Source organism: Rattus norvegicus, chromosome 7 (assembly GCF_021556685.1).
Source record: "Rattus norvegicus strain SHRSP/BbbUtx chromosome 7, alternate assembly SHRSP_T2T, whole genome shotgun sequence".
Lineage (NCBI taxonomy): Eukaryota > Metazoa > Chordata > Mammalia > Rodentia > Muridae > Rattus > Rattus norvegicus.
This window is the reverse complement of record NC_141540.1, coordinates 125,716,535-125,738,053: the sequence shown is the minus strand read 5'-3', so window position 1 is coordinate 125,738,053 and position 21,519 is coordinate 125,716,535. Positions and strand designations below refer to the sequence as shown.

At 47.3% G+C, this 21,519-nt stretch overlaps 1 protein-coding gene across 10 annotated transcripts in view; it reads right to left on the bottom strand.

Annotated features, from left to right (window-relative positions):
* The window catches only part of Siral2 (SIR2 antiphage like 2), a 32,978-nt gene extending 12,313 nt beyond the window's left edge, over positions 1 to 20,665 (bottom strand). For 2 of the 10 annotated variants that reach the window (XM_087556593.1, XM_087556589.1), the window contains exons 1-4: positions 13,491 to 14,055; positions 4,973 to 5,028; positions 4,116 to 4,368; positions 1,419 to 1,640 (exon numbers count right to left, since the gene is read on the bottom strand). In XM_087556593.1, the coding sequence (XP_087412719.1) occupies positions 1,419 to 1,640; positions 4,116 to 4,368; positions 4,973 to 5,019 (522 nt within the window). In that variant the 5' untranslated portion in view covers positions 5,020 to 5,028; positions 13,491 to 14,055. 10 annotated transcript variants of the gene reach the window in all.
* Between the last annotated feature and the right edge of the window lie 854 nt (positions 20,666 to 21,519).

The window sequence follows — 21,519 nt, the reverse complement described above, 5'->3', positions numbered from 1 at the left end:
TAACACATAACATAAGCACAGCACAAAAATCAAGCATGCCAAAAATGAAAGTGATCCATACGATCAAACTGTTCCACCTCAGCAATAAAGGGAGAAAACACAGAACTTTTGCCTCTCAGAAATACACTTGGCTATTTCTTTTTCTTTCTTTCTTTTTTTTTTCTTTTTTCTTTTTTTTGCACATAAGCGCCCAGACTTGTCTAAAACTCACTATGTAACTCAGGGTAAACTCAAAATTTATAGTGATCCTCCCGCCTCAGCCTCGTGTACTAAGATCCCAGATATACACTGCCATGACTGCTTGCTTTGTTTTTTAATAACTCCATTGCAGGCAAGGGACAAGGAATGGGTGCTCCCATACAGAGCTGGGGTTCACCACACTAGGCTAAAATCACTGTAAACAATTTCCTGGGATGCTTTTCCCTCAGAACCCACTCTCAGAAGTTCTTTTCACACTTGTCTTTAATAAATCTTCATTTGTTTTTATAAAATTAAAAATAATACAATTTGGATTAGAATAGCCCTCCAAGGCTCATATATTTGAACACTTGGTCCCCAGTCAGTAGAACTGTTTGGGAAAGATTAGGAGGTGGGGCCTTGTTGGAGGAGATGTGTCATTGGAGATGGCCTTTGAGGTTTCAAAAGCCCATACCAGGCCCAGTCTCCCTCTGCCTCCAATATGTGGACCAGATGTCAGCTCTCAGCTATTGCTCTAGTGACATGCCTGCCTGCCTGCTGCCATGCTCCCTACCATGACGGTCATAGACTCACCCTGTGAAACTATAAGCAAGCCCTCAAATAAATGCTTTCTTCTACAAGGTGCCTTGATTATGGTACCTCATCACAGCAATACAGAAATAACTGAGACAAATAGCTCAGGCATTGTAGGATATGGTTGTAGTGCTAGTACTTGGAAGGCAAAGGCAAGAAGACTACTATAAATCCAAAGCCAGCATGGTCTATACAGTGAGCCTGAAACCCAGTACTTGAAAGCAGAGGCAGGTTGAACCCAAGGATAAAATCTGCCTAAGCTACTCAGCCAAGTCCCCATCTCCAAAAGGGAAGGAAAAAAAATTAAAAACTGGTTTAAAATGTTTACATTCATTAAATCACAATTTTATAAGAAAAAAATCCCCACTATGAAGATTGTGGGTGCCTTCTCTTGTACTTGCTCTATTGCCCACATTTCCACAGTGGTCACTAATCAGCCAATGCAGATAAACCCTCGTAGGAGTAGGAAAGAGCAGGAAAAGAAAACAGTGGATAGCAGGAAGCATCGCAAAGGGGTGGGGAAGGACATGGTTCCCTGGCAGCTCCTAGGCTGCCTGAGGGAATGTCAGCATGGCATCAAGGAGCAACCCAGAGCAACCTGCCCACATCAGTGATCTCCCTGAGCCTTCTGCCCATTCAGCCCGCACCTTCGTCTTGTCCTTCAAGTCCAGGGACTCCATGGGCTTGCTCTGCTGCTGCCCAAAGATCTCCAGCAGGTTGTCATAGTTCGTGGTCAGCACCATGGTGCCTCTGTCCATCAGGCTGAGGATTGACTGCAGCACCACAGGGTTCTGGATATGCTGCTCCAAGCTGTCAAAAACTTCCATCAGGCAATCCTGGAAGAAGTTGGGCTTGGTGTCGCCTGTGCGCTATGGAGAGGTAGATCAAGAGTTAGTAACACATGCTAGCCATGATGGTGCATGAAACAGGGGCAGAAGCAGAAGCAGAAGCAGGTGTATCTCTGTGAGTTTAAAGCCAGCCTGGTCTACCTAATGAACTACAGGCCAGCCAGGTTTACTTAGAGAGGCCCTGTCTCAAAATGACAAAAACAAAGAGAAGTTTGGAACAGCAGAGACAGATCACAGCTGGGACCAAGCAGATGGCACATGAGTAAGGCACATTCTTACCAGAAGAAAGAATGAGGGCAGCCTCAGGGGAGGACAGGCCAAGTATAAGGATGTAGCACTGCAATAAACACGTGGGAGAAAGCAAGGCAGAGAAGTGAGCATAGGCAGGCAGAAAAGGCCCATGGAGGTATCTCTGAGACCTGCGATGGGGAGCTCTCAAGACTGCTGAAGCAGGGGCAAGTACAAAGGCACTGCAGTGTTCATGGAAATGGGTCCTGTGTGTGACTAGGAGAGGAGCATGGAAGATTAACAGAGCTGACCCAGAACCAGGTCATAAGGTGCTATGGAAAGTCCCTACTTTCCAAGTGGGACAGAGAAGGTGGGGAGCTAAGAGCTATGACAATAGCGGATAGCCTTGCTGAAGGGAACCAAGATGGGGTTGAGCGGGACATGATAGGGGTCAAGGGGTCATATGCCCCCCAAGAAAAGCCCTAACATAGGCTTTCTGTAGCAGCACTGAGTCTCACAGTACCAATTGAAGGGCCCACAGGTCAAGACAGAGCCACCAGGGGAGCTACCTGTAGGCCCCTCCTTCTCCTGGGCAGCTATGGTGATGTCATCCTGAGGCTATGCCCCTGGTGCCTGCTAGTCTTCATCTTTATCCATGAGACCATAACCTTCAATAAAACCAACTTGGTGTCCTCTAGGATGGCTCAGAGACATGCCAGCATGACAGGAAAAGGCCTGCTGACTTCCTCACCTGATTCTCCTTAGGAGGCTTGGAAGAGTGCACAAGGATACGAAGCATCAGATGGAGCTTCAAACACATCTGACCAACAGTGACCATCAATACAATGGCCTCTCCCTGAATGAGCCACATACCCTTGGTGCTGTGCAGTCATCCCATAGGTTTCCCTTACCCAAGGGTAAGCCCTCATCTTCCTATACAAGGGATCAGCATCTTTTGAAGTGCCAGAGAGTAATGTTAGGCCTATGGCCATAGCTCCTACTGCAACTACTCAAGCTGGCCTCTGGGCATGAAATAAGCCACAGACAATGTACCAGCAAGAGGGTATGGCGACATGCCAACCCAACTTTATAAAAATGGCTAGCAGGTCAGGTTTGGCCCAGCCCTGCCTATGATGTCAGTTGTCCCTGATTAAAAGAACACCCACATTTGGCACAGCTACTTAACTGAAAACGCCCCCAGCCTGGAAAGGTGAAATGCAGCACTGGGTGAAACCAGTAATCTAGTGACTCCATGCAAAGCCACAGGAGGGAACGGTTGGCAGTCCCATCTGCTTACTGGAAGAACTATACAAGACAGGGAACTTTAGGCTAAGGATGGCAGAGCCCAGGTCCCCAATACCACTGAGCTCCCTGGACGCTTCTGGGCTATTTCCCCAGTTTTCAATTTAGGAATCAGAATTACTATCCCAATAAAACCACAGCATTTAGGGTCTCTGGTCTTTTGGAGACCCCACACACCAGTCCTGTCCTTCCTGATGACCATTTCATGGTCCTATCCTCTGTTAAGCTCCCAACTCAAGTCTCCTTCTGCCTCCTCTATATGCTGACTGCACATCTCCATGAGGACAGACCAGTGAGAAATAGCCTACTCCAGCTTCTCCCACGCTACTGCTCAGCCATACCAGGCAACACAGCCACTCATCATCTGGCTGTGGCCTCTCAGTAACTTAACTGTCCCCTATATCCCCAACTCTGTTACCTTTGCTACCTCACTTCCACTGGCAGATACTGACCTCCAACCTTAAATATCTTCTGAAGACCAGCTGTTCTCTGAAGAGATATGAGTAGCCTACTAAACCAAATCATATTTATAGTGTCTCACAAACCTCACACTAAAAATGGCAGTGTAACAACATTCAGAACCAGCTAGTCGATGGGAACCATTACTACAAGCTAATCCAGCACCTGCAAGCAGTCCAATATTGAGGTTTAAAAGGGTAGGATCTTGCTGGGCACAGTGGCAAACACCTTCAATCCCAGCATTCAGGAAGCAGAAACAGGTGGATTTCTGAGTTTGAGAACTGCCTGGTCTATAGACTTAAGTTCCAGGACAACCAACGCTACACAGAGAAACCCATCTTGAAAATCAAAACAAAACAAAACACCCCAAGGATGGTATCCTGTTTGGCTGACCACTAACAAACAGTACCTCTGCTCATGGAAGCCTAGTGTTCAATTTACACGCTTCCTCAACCTGGTCTAGAACCTAAAGCTAGTGCTGTGAAACCTGATCTGTTTGAGACTCACAGGTGACATCTTCCGGATCAGATCATGGGCCACAACCAGCAGGTCCCGGTCCTTCATCACCTTCCTCCGGAACTCTGCCACGTCCCCAGGGTGCAGAACCTCCAGCTGCTCTGCAGCCTCGATGACGGCCTCGATGCAGCTCCTCCAAGAGCAGAGAGCCCGGATACCTGGGGCCACCGCTGCGCTCACGCCGGTCCCAATGACCAAGAGCAGGTCCTGGGGTTGCTTCCTAATGAGGCTCTTTAAAAACTTTCTATTTAAGAACAAGGAAGAAGGAAGCCAACTGTAAGCTTGGAAGTATGGAGATTCCAGTCTGGAAATATCTAGAACATTCAGGTCACAAATTTGCCTTTCTGTTCACTACCAGAAAGCAAAGTCCCTGCAGTCTACAGTGATAAATAATTTACAGGTGACTATGAACAAAAAGTTCAGCCCTCTCCTCCTCTGACACTGCAAATAGCTGGTAAATCAGCACTGTAAGGAACAGAGTGATCTTGTGTGGTTACAGGCAAGAGAATTTCTAAGTGGGCCTCCTAAAGCCCACTGCATTCTCCAGGTTCAGCAGTTCACTCTGCATCATTTTCCAGTAAGTGAGACCTGTTGTCCATGCACAGTCCTGTGGCCCTTCTCCACCCCACCCCAGCCCCCAGTTCCATGTTGCTTGGACTGGAGATGGGGGCTCGGGTAGCTTCTTGGAGCAGAAAGCTACTTTCTGGAATGTTTCTTGTGTTGGAGCAAACCATGGTGAGCAGCCATGGGTCCCCTTCCCAGTCTCCCTACTGCTGGGGGCAGTGCTACATGTCCCCAATGTGATGTGAAGTCAAGAACCCTCTACAAGGAACTAGCTACTTACTTACCTGCATTTCTGTTCACTTCTGTTCGTTGTCTTTTCCACTGACTCCATCTGTGAATCCTAAAGAGAAGAAAGATGTTTGATGAGTGCTCGGAAAACTGTAGAGGATGAAACTGAGTCAAAGGTCCTGACTCCCCTTTAAAATACCCAGAAAGTGCCATCCAGAAAAAGTCCTACACAAGTGGTTCCTCTGTGGCCCCTAACCTTGCCTAGCTTCCCAGGTCAGGTCTTGAGTGTCTTCTGAAGATAGAAACAAAAACATTCACACAACAGCCAGATGGAGCAACTCTGGTGAACTGGCTCCAGGTAGTGTGCTTTTACCCTGGAAATGTCTCTTTAAGACAAAACCATCTAGAAGTCTCCCTGAATTCTAGAGCTAGTATTTATTATACAAGGAAATAGGCAGAGAACCTGGTGTGAAGGCCTACAACTACTATCACTGAGAATTATAGTGCCATTTCCCCCTTTTCCACCCAGCTTTTTAATATTTTTCATGTCATTTGAGAGCCAAGTACATGTCCTAGTTTTAGTTCCCCTGTGTTGTTAGAAACTACTCAAAACTAAAAGTCAATGTCACACAGGACTGAAAACCTGTGTTCACACTCAAATCTTTATTCCTCTTGAATTAGAATTAGGTCACCAAAAATAACTCTAGGAGAGACCACACAGCTCAACAGATCTCTAAATCATACCTTCAGTCTTGAGAAAATGGTATCCTGTAGTCACCCATGAAAACATTTGCACACATTCACCCTCCCGCCTTTGAGGGTACACTCACAGCTTCCACCAAAATCTCTGAGGGTCCATGACCTTTCCTCGGTGCTAAGAAACCAGTTCATGGATCAAAACCTGAAGCTGGTGGAGGATGCCACCTGCCCAAGGGACAGAAGGGCAGGGAGTGTGGCCTCCTACATCACTACAGTTACCATATAAAATCAAGTCTATTTTGGCTTTGTAATCTATTGGAAATTTTCTAAGGCAAGTTATGACTATTCTATTTCATATAACCCCTCCACTGCAAATAGAAGCCCCATGGATCCCACCCCAAGTGTCCAATGAGCCCACATATTTATCTATTCTGCTACGAACTGTAAAGCATGGATTCCTGCTAACTGGCCAAACTTCCAAGCTCAGTCCTCTTTGGAGAGCAAGTACTCTGCAAACCAAACTGCTGGGCCAGGCAGTGGGGCTGTGTCCCAAAGCTGAAACCAAGTGTCAGGACCCCGAAAGACAGAACACTGAGCTATCCTGCTGCATTTCCTGTTTGAACTTAACTTGAGCACACTCCGTATCTTCAGAGTGGTTATGCCTTCCTGTCTGGGGGAGAGCCCTTCATCTTAGCCTGCTCTAACCAGCACTTTATAGCTGACTTCAGCCACTGGCAGTCTGTGTGCCCTAGAAATGACACAGCCTCAACCTTTACCACATAAAAGATTTTTAAAGTTTCTAATTCCTTCCTCCTGTTCAACTGCTTTTCACTCACCATACACCTGTAGGTATCAGTTAAAATCCAAAATGTGTACTTCAACCTCTACAAAGTAACACAAAAGCAAGTGATTTCAGTTCTCCAAGAGACCCAGAGACACAGAACAGAAGGGAGCTCTGGCCTGCACAGGCATGCTGTGGCTGGTCCCTGTTCTGCCCTGCCTCAGCATGAGTTGAGGGATCTGGAGAGTCTCTGCAGCCAGCCCCAATATTACAAGGGTTCCCACCATAATGGAGAGGGGCCTCTGTCTGGGCTTTTAAGCTGCTGAGGACCTCAAGAGATCAAAGCAGCCAGCAGGGGACGCACAAGACTTCCTCTCAGGACCCATGTGGTGATGAACTGAATAGCTGCCCATATTTAGCCATTTATAGTTCTTTATAAACACTACATGCTTAAAGACATTACCTCATTTCCTGTTTTTCAGCAGCCAAAAGATCAGAGCCAGATCTCATATAATTATCCAGAGATTGTCCAAAATCTCCCCTTTGTTTATAAACCAAGGCCCAAGTGAGAGATTTTCCTAGCCTGACCTCTACTGGCAAGTTTTTGGAGGCCAGTCTATCTCTGATTTACCAGTCCCTTCTCAAAGGCCACTCTTTTAAGCCAATCAGATTCCAGACTACAGCAACAAAACCCTTCAGAGGCCTCTCAGATGCTGCAGCTTTCTGTTTCCTAGGTGACCATGTCGTCACTAGTTTCCAGACTCAAAACCAAGTCATCATAGCAACACATTTTTTCATAAAAATCTACCAGTATTTTCTAAATGTAAATTCACGCCAAAAGCAGATCTCAAAGCAGTTACTATCCTTTTTATCTAAAACCTTCAGCAGAGTCTTAGCAGAGTATTTTGTGCCTAGAATAAGAAATCCTACCTATATTATGAATGAGCTCTGCAGTAACTAGACTGCCTTGTTTTTTTTTTTTTAATCCCTTGACATCCAACACTAAGTACATGTTCATCAGAAGGGCTGGAGAGATGGCTCAGTCAGTGGTTAAGAGCATGTACTGCTCTTACAGGAGTCCTGACTTTTGTTCCCAGCACCAATGTCAGTTGGCTTATCACCTCTAGCTCTAGGGGATCTGATGCCTCCACGGGCACCTGTACTCACATGCATACACTCCCACAGTGTATACTTTAAAATATACAAATTTTAAAAACATTTCATCATCAGAGTTCAAAAGGTGACTGAGTACAGAAGAGGAACTGATCATCTTCATAAAGCTGTGAAGCAGAAGCCCCACTTTCAAGCCAACACAGTAGATCACTGACAATGCCCTAAACCTCCAGATGCCCACACCCTGCACACTGCCTCTAGTCTGAGTCCTGTGACTTTTTTGGCCCCTAGCACACCAACAAATGGGATACAAGTCAAAGTTTGACAGGCACTAGACAGCGTAGTTGATCCTCTGCAACTCAGCCTTGTAAAGCAAGTCCAGCCTCCTGGGAGAATGTAACCTACTTGAGGAACAAGGTTGCTTGAGCCAATCAGGTCCAAGAATACTGTATGTGCCACCCAGTGTGGAGCTTTGCTGAGCCAGGCCCAGTCCAAGCTATGCAAGTAGCCCTTGTCTGAATGGCTGGCTACAACCAAGGTTCTACACTGCCACAAAGATCAGAGGAGAAAGAACAAGTCAGAGTCATGAAAGTGGCCATAAAGCTGGGAGGAGGGGGTTGTTATTAAAAGTGAACAAGCAGAGTGAATCAGGATCCAATTCTGTGGGAGACTCAGAAATTATGCTTTGAAAAAAAAAAACAAAAAAACTAGACTTCTGCCAGGCATGGAAGCACACACCTCTAATCCCAGCACTTGATAGAGGAAGATGGATCTCAGGGAGTTCAGAGCCAGCTAATGCTATACCAAAGTACAGGCTTTAAATACAAAAATGCAGGAGAGGTAAAGTTACAGTTCTGTGGCACAAGGCACCCTCAGCTGGCTCAAAGCCCTTGCTCCCAGGACCTCACACACAAAAATCCTGCAAGAAGTAGTTATGGGCTGCATAACTCAATCATACAGAAGGAAAAGCGAACAGATACTCAAAACCCCACTCCCTTTTCCCAGCAGGAAGGGCAGGCATCATGCTTACATAAGCAAGTGGGCAGCAGTACCCCTGACGACAGACCTTCAGATGGCAAGACATATAGCTCAGTAGTAGTATGCTCAGCTGTTAAGAGCACTAACTGCTCTTCCAGAGGTCCTGAATTCAATTCCCAGCAACCACATGGTGGCTCACAACCATCTGTAATGGAGATCTGACGCCCTCTGCTGGTATGTCTGAAGACAGAGACAGTGTACTCATACATGAAATAAATAAATCTTAAAAAAAAAAAAATGCCTACAGGCTATAGGCACACAGCAAGCTTCCAACTGGGCACCACTCTCTCAGAGACTTCCCACAACTGTCACAATAGAACCACTGCTGCTGTAATCAGGGAAGTTGAGGATGAATTGTGTTCTCCAATTTAGAGAACAATGCTAGGTATGGTGACTCACACCTGTAACCAGAGCATGCAGGAGATTGAGGCAGGTGGATCACTCTGAGTGGGCATATAGCATGAGATCTGCTTCAACACTCCTCCACCCCCCAATCCCCTCCACTCACACAGAGACAGCCAAGCATGCCCGCTTGTGTATCCCCACCCCCCAACAAGGTCACCCAAGCACAGTTCCTCATGCCTGTAATTCCAGCAATCAGGAGGCAAAAGAAGCAAAAGAAAAGCTACTAAAAGTTTAAGCCCATCTGGTCTAAATAGTGAATAGTGACCTACACAGTGAAACCCTATCTCAAAAATACTAGGGAGGGGGATGGCTCAGTGGTAAATAAAAAAGTTACATCACAAAAACTAAGACTTAAGTTTGAATCACCAACACCAACTTAAAAACTGTGTGTGGCTATGTGGGCCCCACACTCTTGTTGGGGCAGAGACTGGAAGATATCTGGGAATTGTTGGTCAGTGAGAGCCTGTCTAAGAGGAAGAAGGCAAAGAGCAGTAAGAAAAGACACCTGACATTCTCTCCTGGCCTCTCTACAACGCAAGCACACACTTCAAAGCAATGTACAGAAGACACAAACCTGACCTTGAGCACATGCTACTTGACCAATCACTAAAATAAAGAAGAGTATTTTAGTTTTAGTTTTAGAAAACCTATTTGTAATGCTCAAAATGTGCTAACTGAGCTAGGCATGGTTAAACAGGCCTTTAATCCCAACACTTAGGATCCAGAGGCAGTCAGATTCAATGTGAATTCAAGGTCAACCTGGTGGTCTGCATAGTGAATTCCAAGACAGCCAGGGTTAGGTAGAAAGACAATCAAAAAGTGTGGGGGTACTAGATAACTGGTGTCTGGAAAGCAGTGCCCACTCCCACACTGCTTACATATTTGAGCCCAAATTAAGAAATAGCTACAAAAATAGAGAAGTTGTCTTAATCCACCCCCAAAAGGCAAATGAGACAAATGATTGCAGGGTCGTTCACTGACCTCCACACATACTGTGCTCCGTGCGCTCACACATACCTTACAATGATGAGAATAATACACACTCTACAAAAGAAAACACAAACCCCACCAGCACCACAACTGAAACAGTTAAGTCCATAGTGCCTTCAAAAGATAGCATTGTCCAGACATGACGGCACACATCTGCAATCCCAGAATTTTAAAGATAGAGACAGGAGGATCCTTAGTTATACAGAAAATTTAAGGCCAGCCAGGGTGCATAAGATGTTGTCCAGAAGATAAACATTAATAACTGTTGCTTTTAGGAGAAAACATGAAGCACTCTGCATGTGCGCTCTCAGTAGGGCCTATAGCTACATGCATGCTCTCAGCCAGGAGCCAAAGAAGTCACAGGACTCAGACTAGAGGCAGTGTGCAGGGTGTGGGCGTCTGGAGGTTTAGGGCATTGTCAGTGACCTACTGTGTTGGCTTGAAAGTGGGGCTTCTGCTCCACAGCTTTACGAAGATGACCAGTTACTCTTCTGTACTCAGTCACCTTTTGGACTCTGATAATGAAATGTTTTTAAAATTTGTATATTTTAAAGTATGTGTATGTCACTGTGGGAGTGTATGCATGTGAGTACAGGTGCCCGTGGAGGCATCAGATTCCTTGGAGCTGACTCTCAGTGAAGTGCCAACAGCTGTCAGCTGCTCAACTCATTCTACTCTAAAGGCAGCCATTAGGCTGCTGTCCTACCATCCTGTTCTACCATCAGTGCTGGGATGCCAAACAACACACAGGATGCTTTCCAGAAACCTGCCATAATAAGGTAAAACACCCCAACCTGGGCCCAGGTGAACCCCACCCCCACCCCAGCCCAGCGCAGCAAAACTACAAAACTTTAGAGCTGGAGGGCTCTAGGGTTTCTGTAATGACAAATGGCTTCACATTTTTGAGGTGAAAGCTGAGACTCCAGTAATTTGGTCAGCATCTCCCCGGGCATCAGCTGTAACTCACTTCTGGTTTGCATTCCTGATTCCTTTAACTCTCACCTCACTACCTACACCCTGCAGCCCCAAGTCCCCAGCCCCAATCATGCTCATTTTCACCCTGGGCCCCCAGGTTGGCTGCTCTGTTTTGCCTGCTGGCCCTCTGCCATTCTCCAGAAACACACCATCAGGAAGCCCAGAACATAGACTGACACATGGACGGACATGGAGGGACACACGTGCGCGCACACACAGAGCCAGCACATAGCTCTGTCACACAACTGCCTGCAGAACGCAGTAACTTTAGCAGAATTCATAAGGAGAGCTAAAGAAGAGGTGTGGCCATGTCTCTAGGCAAAAGAATCCAGCTTCAGGCTGTGGAGGAAAGAAAGATACACAACCCATAAGGGCCCCGCCAACAACAGGTGTGTGTGCTCACCCTGAGTCTGTTCCCTGACACGTGGAAAAGGAAAAAAGGCACTTCCCAGGTGGCTAGAGGCATTGCATGGGATAACATTATAGCAACCTACATGCTTCCCATGACCCCTAGATTTAACCCATTAAACCCTAGCTATAGACCCTGTCACTATAGGTATATACTAAGTGCCGTCAGTCACGTGTAGCTGTGGTGGCCACAGAGAGTCCTTCTGCACTAGTCTATTTCCATCTCACTCTCCAAAATCCAGGCTTCAGTCATTCTTCTTCATAATCCCTAATCCACTGTCTACAGTGTGTCACACCTTAAAGTGCTCACCTGTCTAGACATCCACACATCCTGCTTGCAGCTTCAGCCCTTCCAGTTACACAGACAGTGCTGACACATCCAAATGCTCTCCTTTTCCATTCCCTTCAGTCTCCGGCTGACTGCAGGTCCTCTTCCCCCCTACCAAAGCACTGTGTCTTATACTTGGATAGCAGACACTCTGGTGAGGTGCTAAGGTGAGCACCACCTATGAGCAAACAGATAAAAGTCTCACCTAAAAAAGTTCCCATGTCTAAGCTTAGTCAAGCCCTAGAGGGCTACTGAACCACACATCCTGAGTCCAAATCACACCTATCTTTTATGGTCTTGCTGCCTACAAACAAGTCTCTCCACCACAGCTAAAGTGATCACTGGAAAAATATGTAAGCCAGGACTAGGGACATGGCTCAGTCACCAGTCATCTGACCTGTAAACATAGACCTGGGTTTGATCCTCAGAACTAATGTAAAACAGAACAAAACAGAAAACAAGTCACGAGTGTTGGTGTACGCTGCTGGGATGGTGAAGACAAGCATGTCCTTGAAGCTCCTTGCCAGGCAGCCTAGCCTAACTGATAAGCTCTAGGCCAGTTAGAGCCCATGCCTCAAAAAAATATACTGGGTAGTACCTGAGGAATGACACCCAAGTTTGTCCTTTGCCTCCACATGCACACAGATATATATCCTATCCCCTACCCCGACCCCATGTGGAATGGGTATGTACAAACACACATACATACATACACACACACATACGCACACCCAACAAAAGTACAAGTCACTTCACTCTTCTATAAGCCCTTCCATGGTGTCCTGCTCCTCTAAATTGCTCAGGCCTCTGCTCAGCATAGAAGTTCAATGCCAGGTTCCACCTCAGGCCTTCTTGCTATCTCTCCATCTCAACTGGGAACACTTACCTCACAGGCCTTCTTCATCCTACCTTCCTTCTTTCTTTCCTTCCTTCCTTCCGTCTGTGGCCAAAGCCCTGCCTACTACGTAATGGCAGAAGCAGTCACTGAAGAAGGCGTGAGGGAATGAGGGCTGTGGCATCTTTCTGTATCATCACTACAAGGATACCCCACCCCCAAGACAAAGCTCTGCCACCCACCGGCAGAGCCTCTAAGATCTGGTGTGCTGGGCCTGTCCCTGACTTTTCATTCCTTCACCTTCAACAACTTCCATCTTTAAGAGTCTGTTTCCCTGTTACCTCTAAAACCCCTTCCTCCCAACCCCAGCTACCTTTAAGGCCACCGCACTCTAAGTACCACCAACTTGGCTAATTGTCCCCACCTCCCAAACCTTACCAGCTGCAGCTGTGCCATCTGCCTCCAGCACCAAGCACTGGACCGAAGAGAGCACCCACTCCCTCTTTAAAAATGTCTGGCCCTAGTCTTTCACAATCATCAAGACAGGTATGTTCTTTCTTGGGGCAGTGCCTCAGGGTACCAGACCAACTGTGTACTAAGTCAGGGACTGTTTATCAATGACAACAGCCTGAGAAAATGATAATCCTTATAGAAGGACTTCCAGGACTGAAAAGGATAAGATAGATGTGTACCATTTGGTCCCAAACCTCTACCTCAGGGAAGACAGCCACCCTTGAATCATGACCCCAGAAAGATGGATCTTGAGGTTGCCGTCTTCCCATTTATTAAGCCACTGTAATAGAGCCTTGCTCTCTTGGACTGGTTTTGGTGGGCTGTGTGTGATAGAAGAAGTTACCATTGCATTGAGGCAACAACCTAAAAGAGGTATCGCCTGCCCAACTCCCTTACTCCCAGCGATGCCTTTCTCTACCATGAGTCGGTCCCACACCAGCCTTCACTGCACTGTGAAAATAAATGCACATGCGAAGCCCCACATCCCACCTCCTCTTTGGTTATGCGTAGTCCTCTGCTGACTTGTCAGATGGTTCTACTTTTATTCCTATTAACCATCCACAAACCTCAAGAACACTCTAGTAGAAGCTGCAAGGCTCTGTGGACCTCAAGTTTAAGAAAGGGAGGCAGGAGATCCTAGGAAGGAAGGCCTCCACACAAGAAGAGATGGGAGTCCATGGGCCTGGAGACCTGAGAAGTCTCTGGAATAGGACCAGAGGGGATCTGTTGGGCTTCTGGATTAGATGTAACGGTCTCAGGCCTTGAAGCCGCTGAGGTCTCCTGTGTGCTGAGTCTGAGGGAAATCTGGAGGACTTGGGGTTTCCTGGGTGTGAAAGGTGATCAAGTCCACAGGTGGCCGCGGACCCAGGGATCCCCAGGGGATGTCGGAGGCAGGGGTCCCCAGCGCATCAGAGGGCACTAGGGTCCCGGGCACCCAGGGCGGGTCCTGAGGACTGGGGAGACGCGGGACGCTGGCATCCAGCCCGAACCCGCCGCCTCACCTGCCGCGCCACGGAGACGCCAGTGTTGCTCGCGCTCTCGCCGCCTCCCACCCGGGCCGCGCCCCTTGGGCTGGGTGGAGCCGCCGGGTGGTGCGCCGGATGGCGCTGCGCGCGCACCACGCGGAGCCTGCCGAGCCAAATCTGCAGCGTTCCCTCAATGCCTTCCCCCGCGCGCGCGCACTCCCCGCGCGAACGTTCCGCCCTGAAATTAACGGCCCCGCGGCAACGGGAAGCCCCGCCTGAAGGGGCGGATCCAGGCCTGCCCCACCCCCCAGAGAAGCTAGGACTGTGGGCTGTGCTGTCGTGTACGCGTGGAGCCAAGTCTTAGAGACTGATAGAGGCTCGTGGCCAGGCTTCCCAGCGCTGCTTTATGTCCTCAGTTTCCCCATCTGCATGCCTGGACAGCCCTGCAAAAACGCAGAAGGCGTCGAGCTCGGTCGGAACCACCCTTCCAGCCAGACACTCGGGCTCACTCCATCTACCTCAAGCCACAGGTCTTGCTGCCATGGCCTAGCTTGCTTCACGCTTCCTCCCACCCATACCCCCACCCCCACCATCACCCCCACCCCTGAGGTGACGATCTCCCTCACCGCCTGTCAGGGCAAGCGTCTGGCCCTCCTGTGTGTCTGGGGGTCCCTCTTGGATACGTCGAGTTTGAACTGGAGCACTCAACTGAGAAACTTTAAAGATTCAGTGACACCTCTCCTTTGGCTAAAGAAGGCTGGGATGGATCAAAACCTATTCCCTCCTCCTCAGCTTCCCGGGTCTGCCTGCCCGGGCAAGTTATTACGACTTCCTCTGCCTCTGGCTCCTTTTGTCTACCTGGGTTTGCTGTAAGCATCCTTTCAGTCCATAAGGAAGTTGCATATGTGACAAACAGTGACTTTTTTGTTTGCTTGTTTTGTTCTTTTTTTTTTTTTTTTTTTTTTTCCCAGACAGGCTTTTGTTGTATAGCTTTGGCCACCCTGTTAACTAGCACTGTAAATCAGGCTGGCCTCAAGTTCACAGAGTTCCACCGACCTCTGTGGGTGCTGTAATTAAACCTAAGTCTAGGCAACTACCTGAGCCTTTGAGAAAAAAATTTTTAAAGATATATTTATTTATTTTATGTACGTGAGTACCCTTCAGACACTATCAGAAGAGGAAACTGGATTCCATTACAGATGGTTATAAGCCACCATGTGATTGCTGGGAATTGAACTCAGGACCTCCAGAATAACAGTCAGTGTTCTTAACTGCTGAGCCATCTCTCCAGCTCCCGAGAAAATATTTTCTTAGTCCTCAGAACAACCCCAGTGAGGACTATACCACATTTACTTCATTTAACAACAGGAGAGGAGGAAGCCCACATTATATTGGCAATACCAGCTATACATTGCTTCAAAGGTCTGGGCTTCCCACTCCTAGACTGTACAATTTAAGTTTGATGCAATTTAGTTCACAAGCTCCTGCTCCTAAAGAGGGGTCCCAAGACTTGAACCTGTGACATTGGAGAAGTTCCTGAGTCCCAGGGAGAAAGTTGTTCAAGGAGACTGTGGGCTAGAAGCTGAGGAGTCTGAACCCACAGTACACACATCACACACACACACACACACACACACACACACACACACACACACACACACCTGAATGTCCTCCAAGGTCCAGTGTGCCCATCTAAGGTCAACACTGACTGGAAGTCTCAGCCAAGCAGCCTTACAAGGACAAGACCCATAGAAGGGACAAAAGGGACACCTTAGAAACAATGCCTTCCTTCTCCCCTATCCAAGAGAGACAGATGAGCACCTACTACTCAGCATGGCAGTAGGACTAGCATCACCCTAATGTACAGGGGAAATCCCAGAAAAACTGCTTTAACCCCTGGCCACTGTGTTCCTTCTGAGTAGATAATGTGGCTCTTGCCAGGAGCCAGAATGGCACCTGCCAATGTGCTGCTGCTGTCCACCAACTGTTGAACAAATTCATAAATAGGTGTGTGCACAAAATAAGTTTCATGCCCTGAGTTCAACAGACCAGATTCCTTTCTTTGTTATACCAATGGTGGCACATGCATCCCCAGGAGATGTCAGTGTGTTTGAAATGCACACTGTGGAAATCTGTGAGAACACAGTAATGATTACTAAGCACACGTTATATGCTAAACTCCTCTATGGCATCTCTTCCTTCACTCACACAGCAGCCCTTTGCAATAAGGATTGACTCTTTGTTTTTTTTCACATATTCAGAAAACAAAGTCAGGACTGGGAGACAGTTCCAAGGTGGGTAAAAACCTTTGCCATGCAGTCACGAAGACCTAAATTCGAATCCCCAGAACCCACCTAAACTATTCGGGCATAGTTGTACACCCACAGTGAAATGAAAGGCAAAAACATGAGGAATTCTGGAACTTCCAAAGCCAGCTAGTCTGGCACATAAAGCTGTGAACAACATGAAAAGGACCCTGTCACAAACAAGATGGAAGGCCAGGACCCAAGACCAACAAAGAAGTTGGTTCTCTGATCTCCACAGTAATGCCATGCACATGCTCATACACATAAATGCATACACACATACACACATATGCATACACACACACAAGCACAAGCACACACACACACACACACACACACACACACACACACACACAGGAGAATTTAAAGTAACTAGTCGAGCTGCTGCCTAGTTTGCTACAGAAAGAGCTTTGCACAACCATAAAGGGAAGAACTGCCAGATTCAATGAGACATGCCAGGGTGGACAGAAAGGACACGAAGTGACATGTGACAATGTGTTATCACCCCACACACACACCAACACATTTCCACCAGAGATGAAGCTGTTGCTTTGTTAGTTATAGCATTGAAAGGCCTCCATCAAACAGGCCCTGCATCAGTCTACAGGACAGGCAGACACAGATCTTGGTTGACTACCACAGCCTATATAGACACCAAGCACTACAGCCCCTCCCAGGTAGGTATCATCATGCAATAAGCACTAAACACTAAAGACAGAGGAACCAACAAAGTGCTTTGACCCCTCTCCTCTATCCCACATACATCCAAGTCAGCTTCTTACCAAAGTCATTCAGGTTACCCTGACTCTGGGCAAAAAGGACTGTGTAGATGATGCAAGATGGCTTTGCCGGTAGCACAGCCTAGGGAGAAGAGAACCTCTCTGAGCCACGTCACCCCTGTTGGTCGTGCCTGCCTCACCCCCATAGCTCACCTTACTCCAGGTAGGGCCTCCTTACTGCTGACCTGAAATTTTGCAACAGGCTGCTCTGAGACCCTCTTTTCACAGGTCTCCTGCACTCCCGACAGCTATGAAGTAGCTGGGGAGAGGTAGGCACTGAATAAATATTCATGCACCCACTGTGGCTCAGGACACAAGGGAAAAGCATACTTGCCCTTTGTGGAGCTAACTGTTTAGCCAAGGGAAAATGGGAGTGGTGGAGCCAATAAGACCAGGGAGAAAAAAATAGGTCACCTAAGGGAAAGACTCAGACTATAAGAAACTTGGAAAATGAATGTATGTCTGACCAAGGACCGGATCTAAAATATATAAATAACTCTCCCAGTTCAATAAGAAGGAGGTAAAGGTCCAATCTTTTTAAAAACCTGCAGATTATATTTATAAAAGCAAATTGAAACTAAACAAGAAGGCTGCAGCTCACTTCGCATATGCAAAACCAATGAACAACCCTTAGCAATGGAAGATTTAAGAAATGTAATTGACTAAATATTTGAACACACGCTGCCTCAAAGAAGACATGATGGCACCATGTGGGCACCTGGAAGAGTACTGTGTGCTATTATCCATGAGGGAAATGGAAATCAAAACCACTCAGAGGTACAACTACTCACTAGAATGTTCAGAATTAAAAAGCCAGATGGAGACAGTGCTGGGTGGTATGGAGGAACTGGAATCCGATCTCACTTCTGGAGGGACTGGGCAGAGTTTCAGCCATTGCACACCCAACATAAGGCTAAAGTGAAAAATAGCAACCACATCAAGTGCTGGTGAGGATGTGCAGAAACAGGATGGCTCAATATGTTAGCTTACTTTGCTTCCCATCAACATAAGGAGTCCCAGAGCTATCTAGGTCTCCTGTTCACAGAAGGTGTTTTGGCTGGGCAAGGTGGTACACACACATTTTTTAATTCCAGCACTCAGGAGGCAGAGGCAGGTAGATCTCTGTAAATCAACAAAATGAATTCCAGGCCAAGCAAGGCAACATAGTGAGACCAATGACTCTCTTCACCCAGCACACACATGGTACAGACATACATGTTGTCAGTTCCTAGAACCCCTGCACGCCAAGTGAGACACCTGCAGTGAAGCAAGCCTACCGGAAGGAACACAGCTCCATAGCCTGAGACCTCATCAGAATCTGCCACATGAGAGGATATCACTACAGCTTCCAGGATGATGGGATTGCAGGGTTTTGGAGCAGTGGATCCCATACCTCTACCGGCCCCTCTCCCAGGACAGCAGCATGTCCTGCCAAGAGTGAATGCTGGGAAATCCTAGTTCACCGGGCTTGTATGGCAGTCTGCCAGGGTGGCAGATCTCCAGGAGAGTGCCCTAGAGTGTCATAAAATGCAAAGGCCCATTTACTGTTGAGAGGACAGAGTCTGATGTAAGGTAAGAGTAGTAGTGGAGAGACATGTGTGTGGCTCTGTGGAGGCTGGCTTTCACAGCATAGAAGATAAGGACAGAAAAGCAGTAGAGGGAAGACTCTTAGGCTCCCTCAAAAGTAGCCACCAGTGTATCACTGGCCAGCTGATGACTGCCACCACATGGACTGCCACCACATGGACTGCCACCACATGGACTGCCACCACATGGACTGCCACCACATGGACCACCACCACACCCACTGACTGCCACCATATGCTGGCACTTCATATCTGGATTCCATAACAATGGATCAAACAAACCATGAATCAAAAAGATTCAGAGAGAGCATGAGGGATGGCCCCAACTCACTTGCAAAAGCTAGTTGTGGCTGTGCACTTCTCTAACTCCAGACTGGGTAGGTGTCTGTGAGTTTGAACTCAGCCTGATCTACAGACTGAGTTTCAGACCAGCCAGAGTTACGCAGTGAGACCCTGTCTCAAAAAAAGAAGAGATCCATATGTGGTGCTGCACACCTTAAATCTCACCACCTGGGAGGCAGAAGCAGGCAGATCTCTGTGGTTGAGGCCAGCCTGGTCTACAGAGCAAGTTCCAGGACAGCCAGGGTGTCCTAGTTAGGGTTTTACTGCTGTGAACAGACCCCATGATCAGGGCAACTCTTCTAAGGACAACATTTAACTGGGGCTGACTTACAGGTTCAGAGGTTCAGTCCATTATCATTAAGGCAGAAACATGGCAGCATCCAGGCAGGCATGGTACAGGCAGAACTGAGAGTTCTACGTCTTCATCTGAAGGCTTCTAGTGAAAGACTGACTTCCGGGCATCCAGGGTGAGTCTTGAGCCCACGCCCACAGTGACACACCTACTCCAACAAGACCACACCTCCAAATAGTGCCTCTCCCTGGGCCAAGCATATATAAACTATTACATTCCACTCTCTGGCGCCCATAGGCTTGTTCTATACATGAGTATATGTGGGCCATATCTAGCCATAGCATAATAAAAAGTACATTTAGTCCAACTTCCAAGTCCCCATAGTCTATAGCAGTCTCAACAATGTTCAAAGTTCAAAGTCTCTTCTAAGATCCATCTATTCACTTAACTGTAATCCCCAAAGCAAAACAGGAAATCAGCTGGGCAAACCCCAAACGCTGCATCTCCATGTCTGATGTCAAAGCAGTTTTCAGATCTCCACCTTTTTCATCTTTGTTGACTACAACAAACGGCTTTTCCTGGGCTGGTTCTACTCACTGTTAGCAGCTTTCCTCAGCAGATATCCTGTGGCTCTGGCATCTCAAATATCTTGGGGTCTCCAAGGCAACTTCAATATTACAGCTTCTTGTTTCAATGTCTGGGATCCACACATAATCTTCTTGGCTCCTCCAAAGGGCTGGCATCACTTCTCCAGCTCTGCCCTCTGTAGCACTCTAAGCTCAGGTTGATCCACTCCACTGCCGCTACTGTTCTTGGTGATCGTCTTATGGTATTGGCATCTCCAATACACTGGGATCTTCTGCTGTAACTAGGCTTCACCAATAGACTGTCATAGGTTATTTTCATGGTGCCAAGCCTTAACTTACTCCTTTGCATGACCCATTCAGTCCTGGGCTGTCAACTACAACTGAGGCTGCACCTTCACCAATGCCCTCCTATGGCCTCTCACAGTGCCAAGCCTCAGCTGTTCTCAGTGACCCCTTCATGCTTCACAACCAGCACCACCTACACATTACCAAGTCCAGCTGCAGCACAAGGTACAACCTTGGCTATGTCTGGAACACAGCTTCTTGGTGCTCTCAGAAAACATTTCCCAGAAGACTTCACCTCAGTGACGCTGGTCTCTTTTTAATCACCGCTGATGTCTTAGTTAAGAAATTTACTTATTCTTAACCATCATCAACTGTCCCAATAGTCCCTTCTATTTTTTACTCTAAAGCCAGAGACACATGGCTGGAGCTGCTGAGTTCTGCTGCTTGCAGGAACTGGAACACGGCCCCCTTGTTCTATTACATTATCACCAGCTTTCTCATTTCCAAGTCCTTCAATGCCTGAGCTTGGCTGTCCTGGACCTTGCTCTGTAGATTGACCTTGAACTCAGAGATCTGCAAGCTTGTCTCCTGGGATTAAAGGTGTGTGCTACCATGCTGGGTAGAATCTTGCCCCAAAATCCCACTCCCTTAATCTGCTATCTCCCAGGACACAGGATTCAGCTCCATTTCCCTTCCTGGTGCCCCTTTAATACTTGAACCTTACATTTTATATTTTTCCTTTCTAAGCTTGATTCACTGTTCAAAATGCTCTCCATGAGAGTTAACTAAAGAACTAAAGTCTCTGCTGGGCTTTTTTGAGTCTTCCCTTGTCAATGCAATTAATATAAATCTCTTTACTTTAGCCTCAGGTAGACTCTTCATAAAAAGCAGACACATTCTTCACCAAAATACCCCCAGAACAGTCTCTAGGTCACATACTGACATTCTTCTCCACTGAAACATATTGGGCCAGGTCTGCACAGTTCAAATCACTCACAGCAACAAAGTCCTCCATAGTCCCACTACCATGACTCATTACATCCCACTTAAAACATCCCAATGCTTTCCAAATACAACGTTCCAAAATTCATATTCTTCCAAACAAAGGCATGGTCAGGTCTATCACAGCAATACCCCATTCCCTGGTACCAACTTGTGCCTTAGTTAGGGTTTTACTGCTGTGAACAGACCAATGCCAGTCTTATAAGGACACCATTTAATTAGGGCTGGCTTACAGGTTCAGAGGTTCAGTCCATTATCAAGGTGGGAGCATGGCAGCATCCAGGCAGGCATCGTGCAGGCAGAGCTGAGAGTTCTACATCTTTATCTGAAGGCTGCTGCAGAAGACTAACTTCCAGGCATCTAGGGTGAGGGTC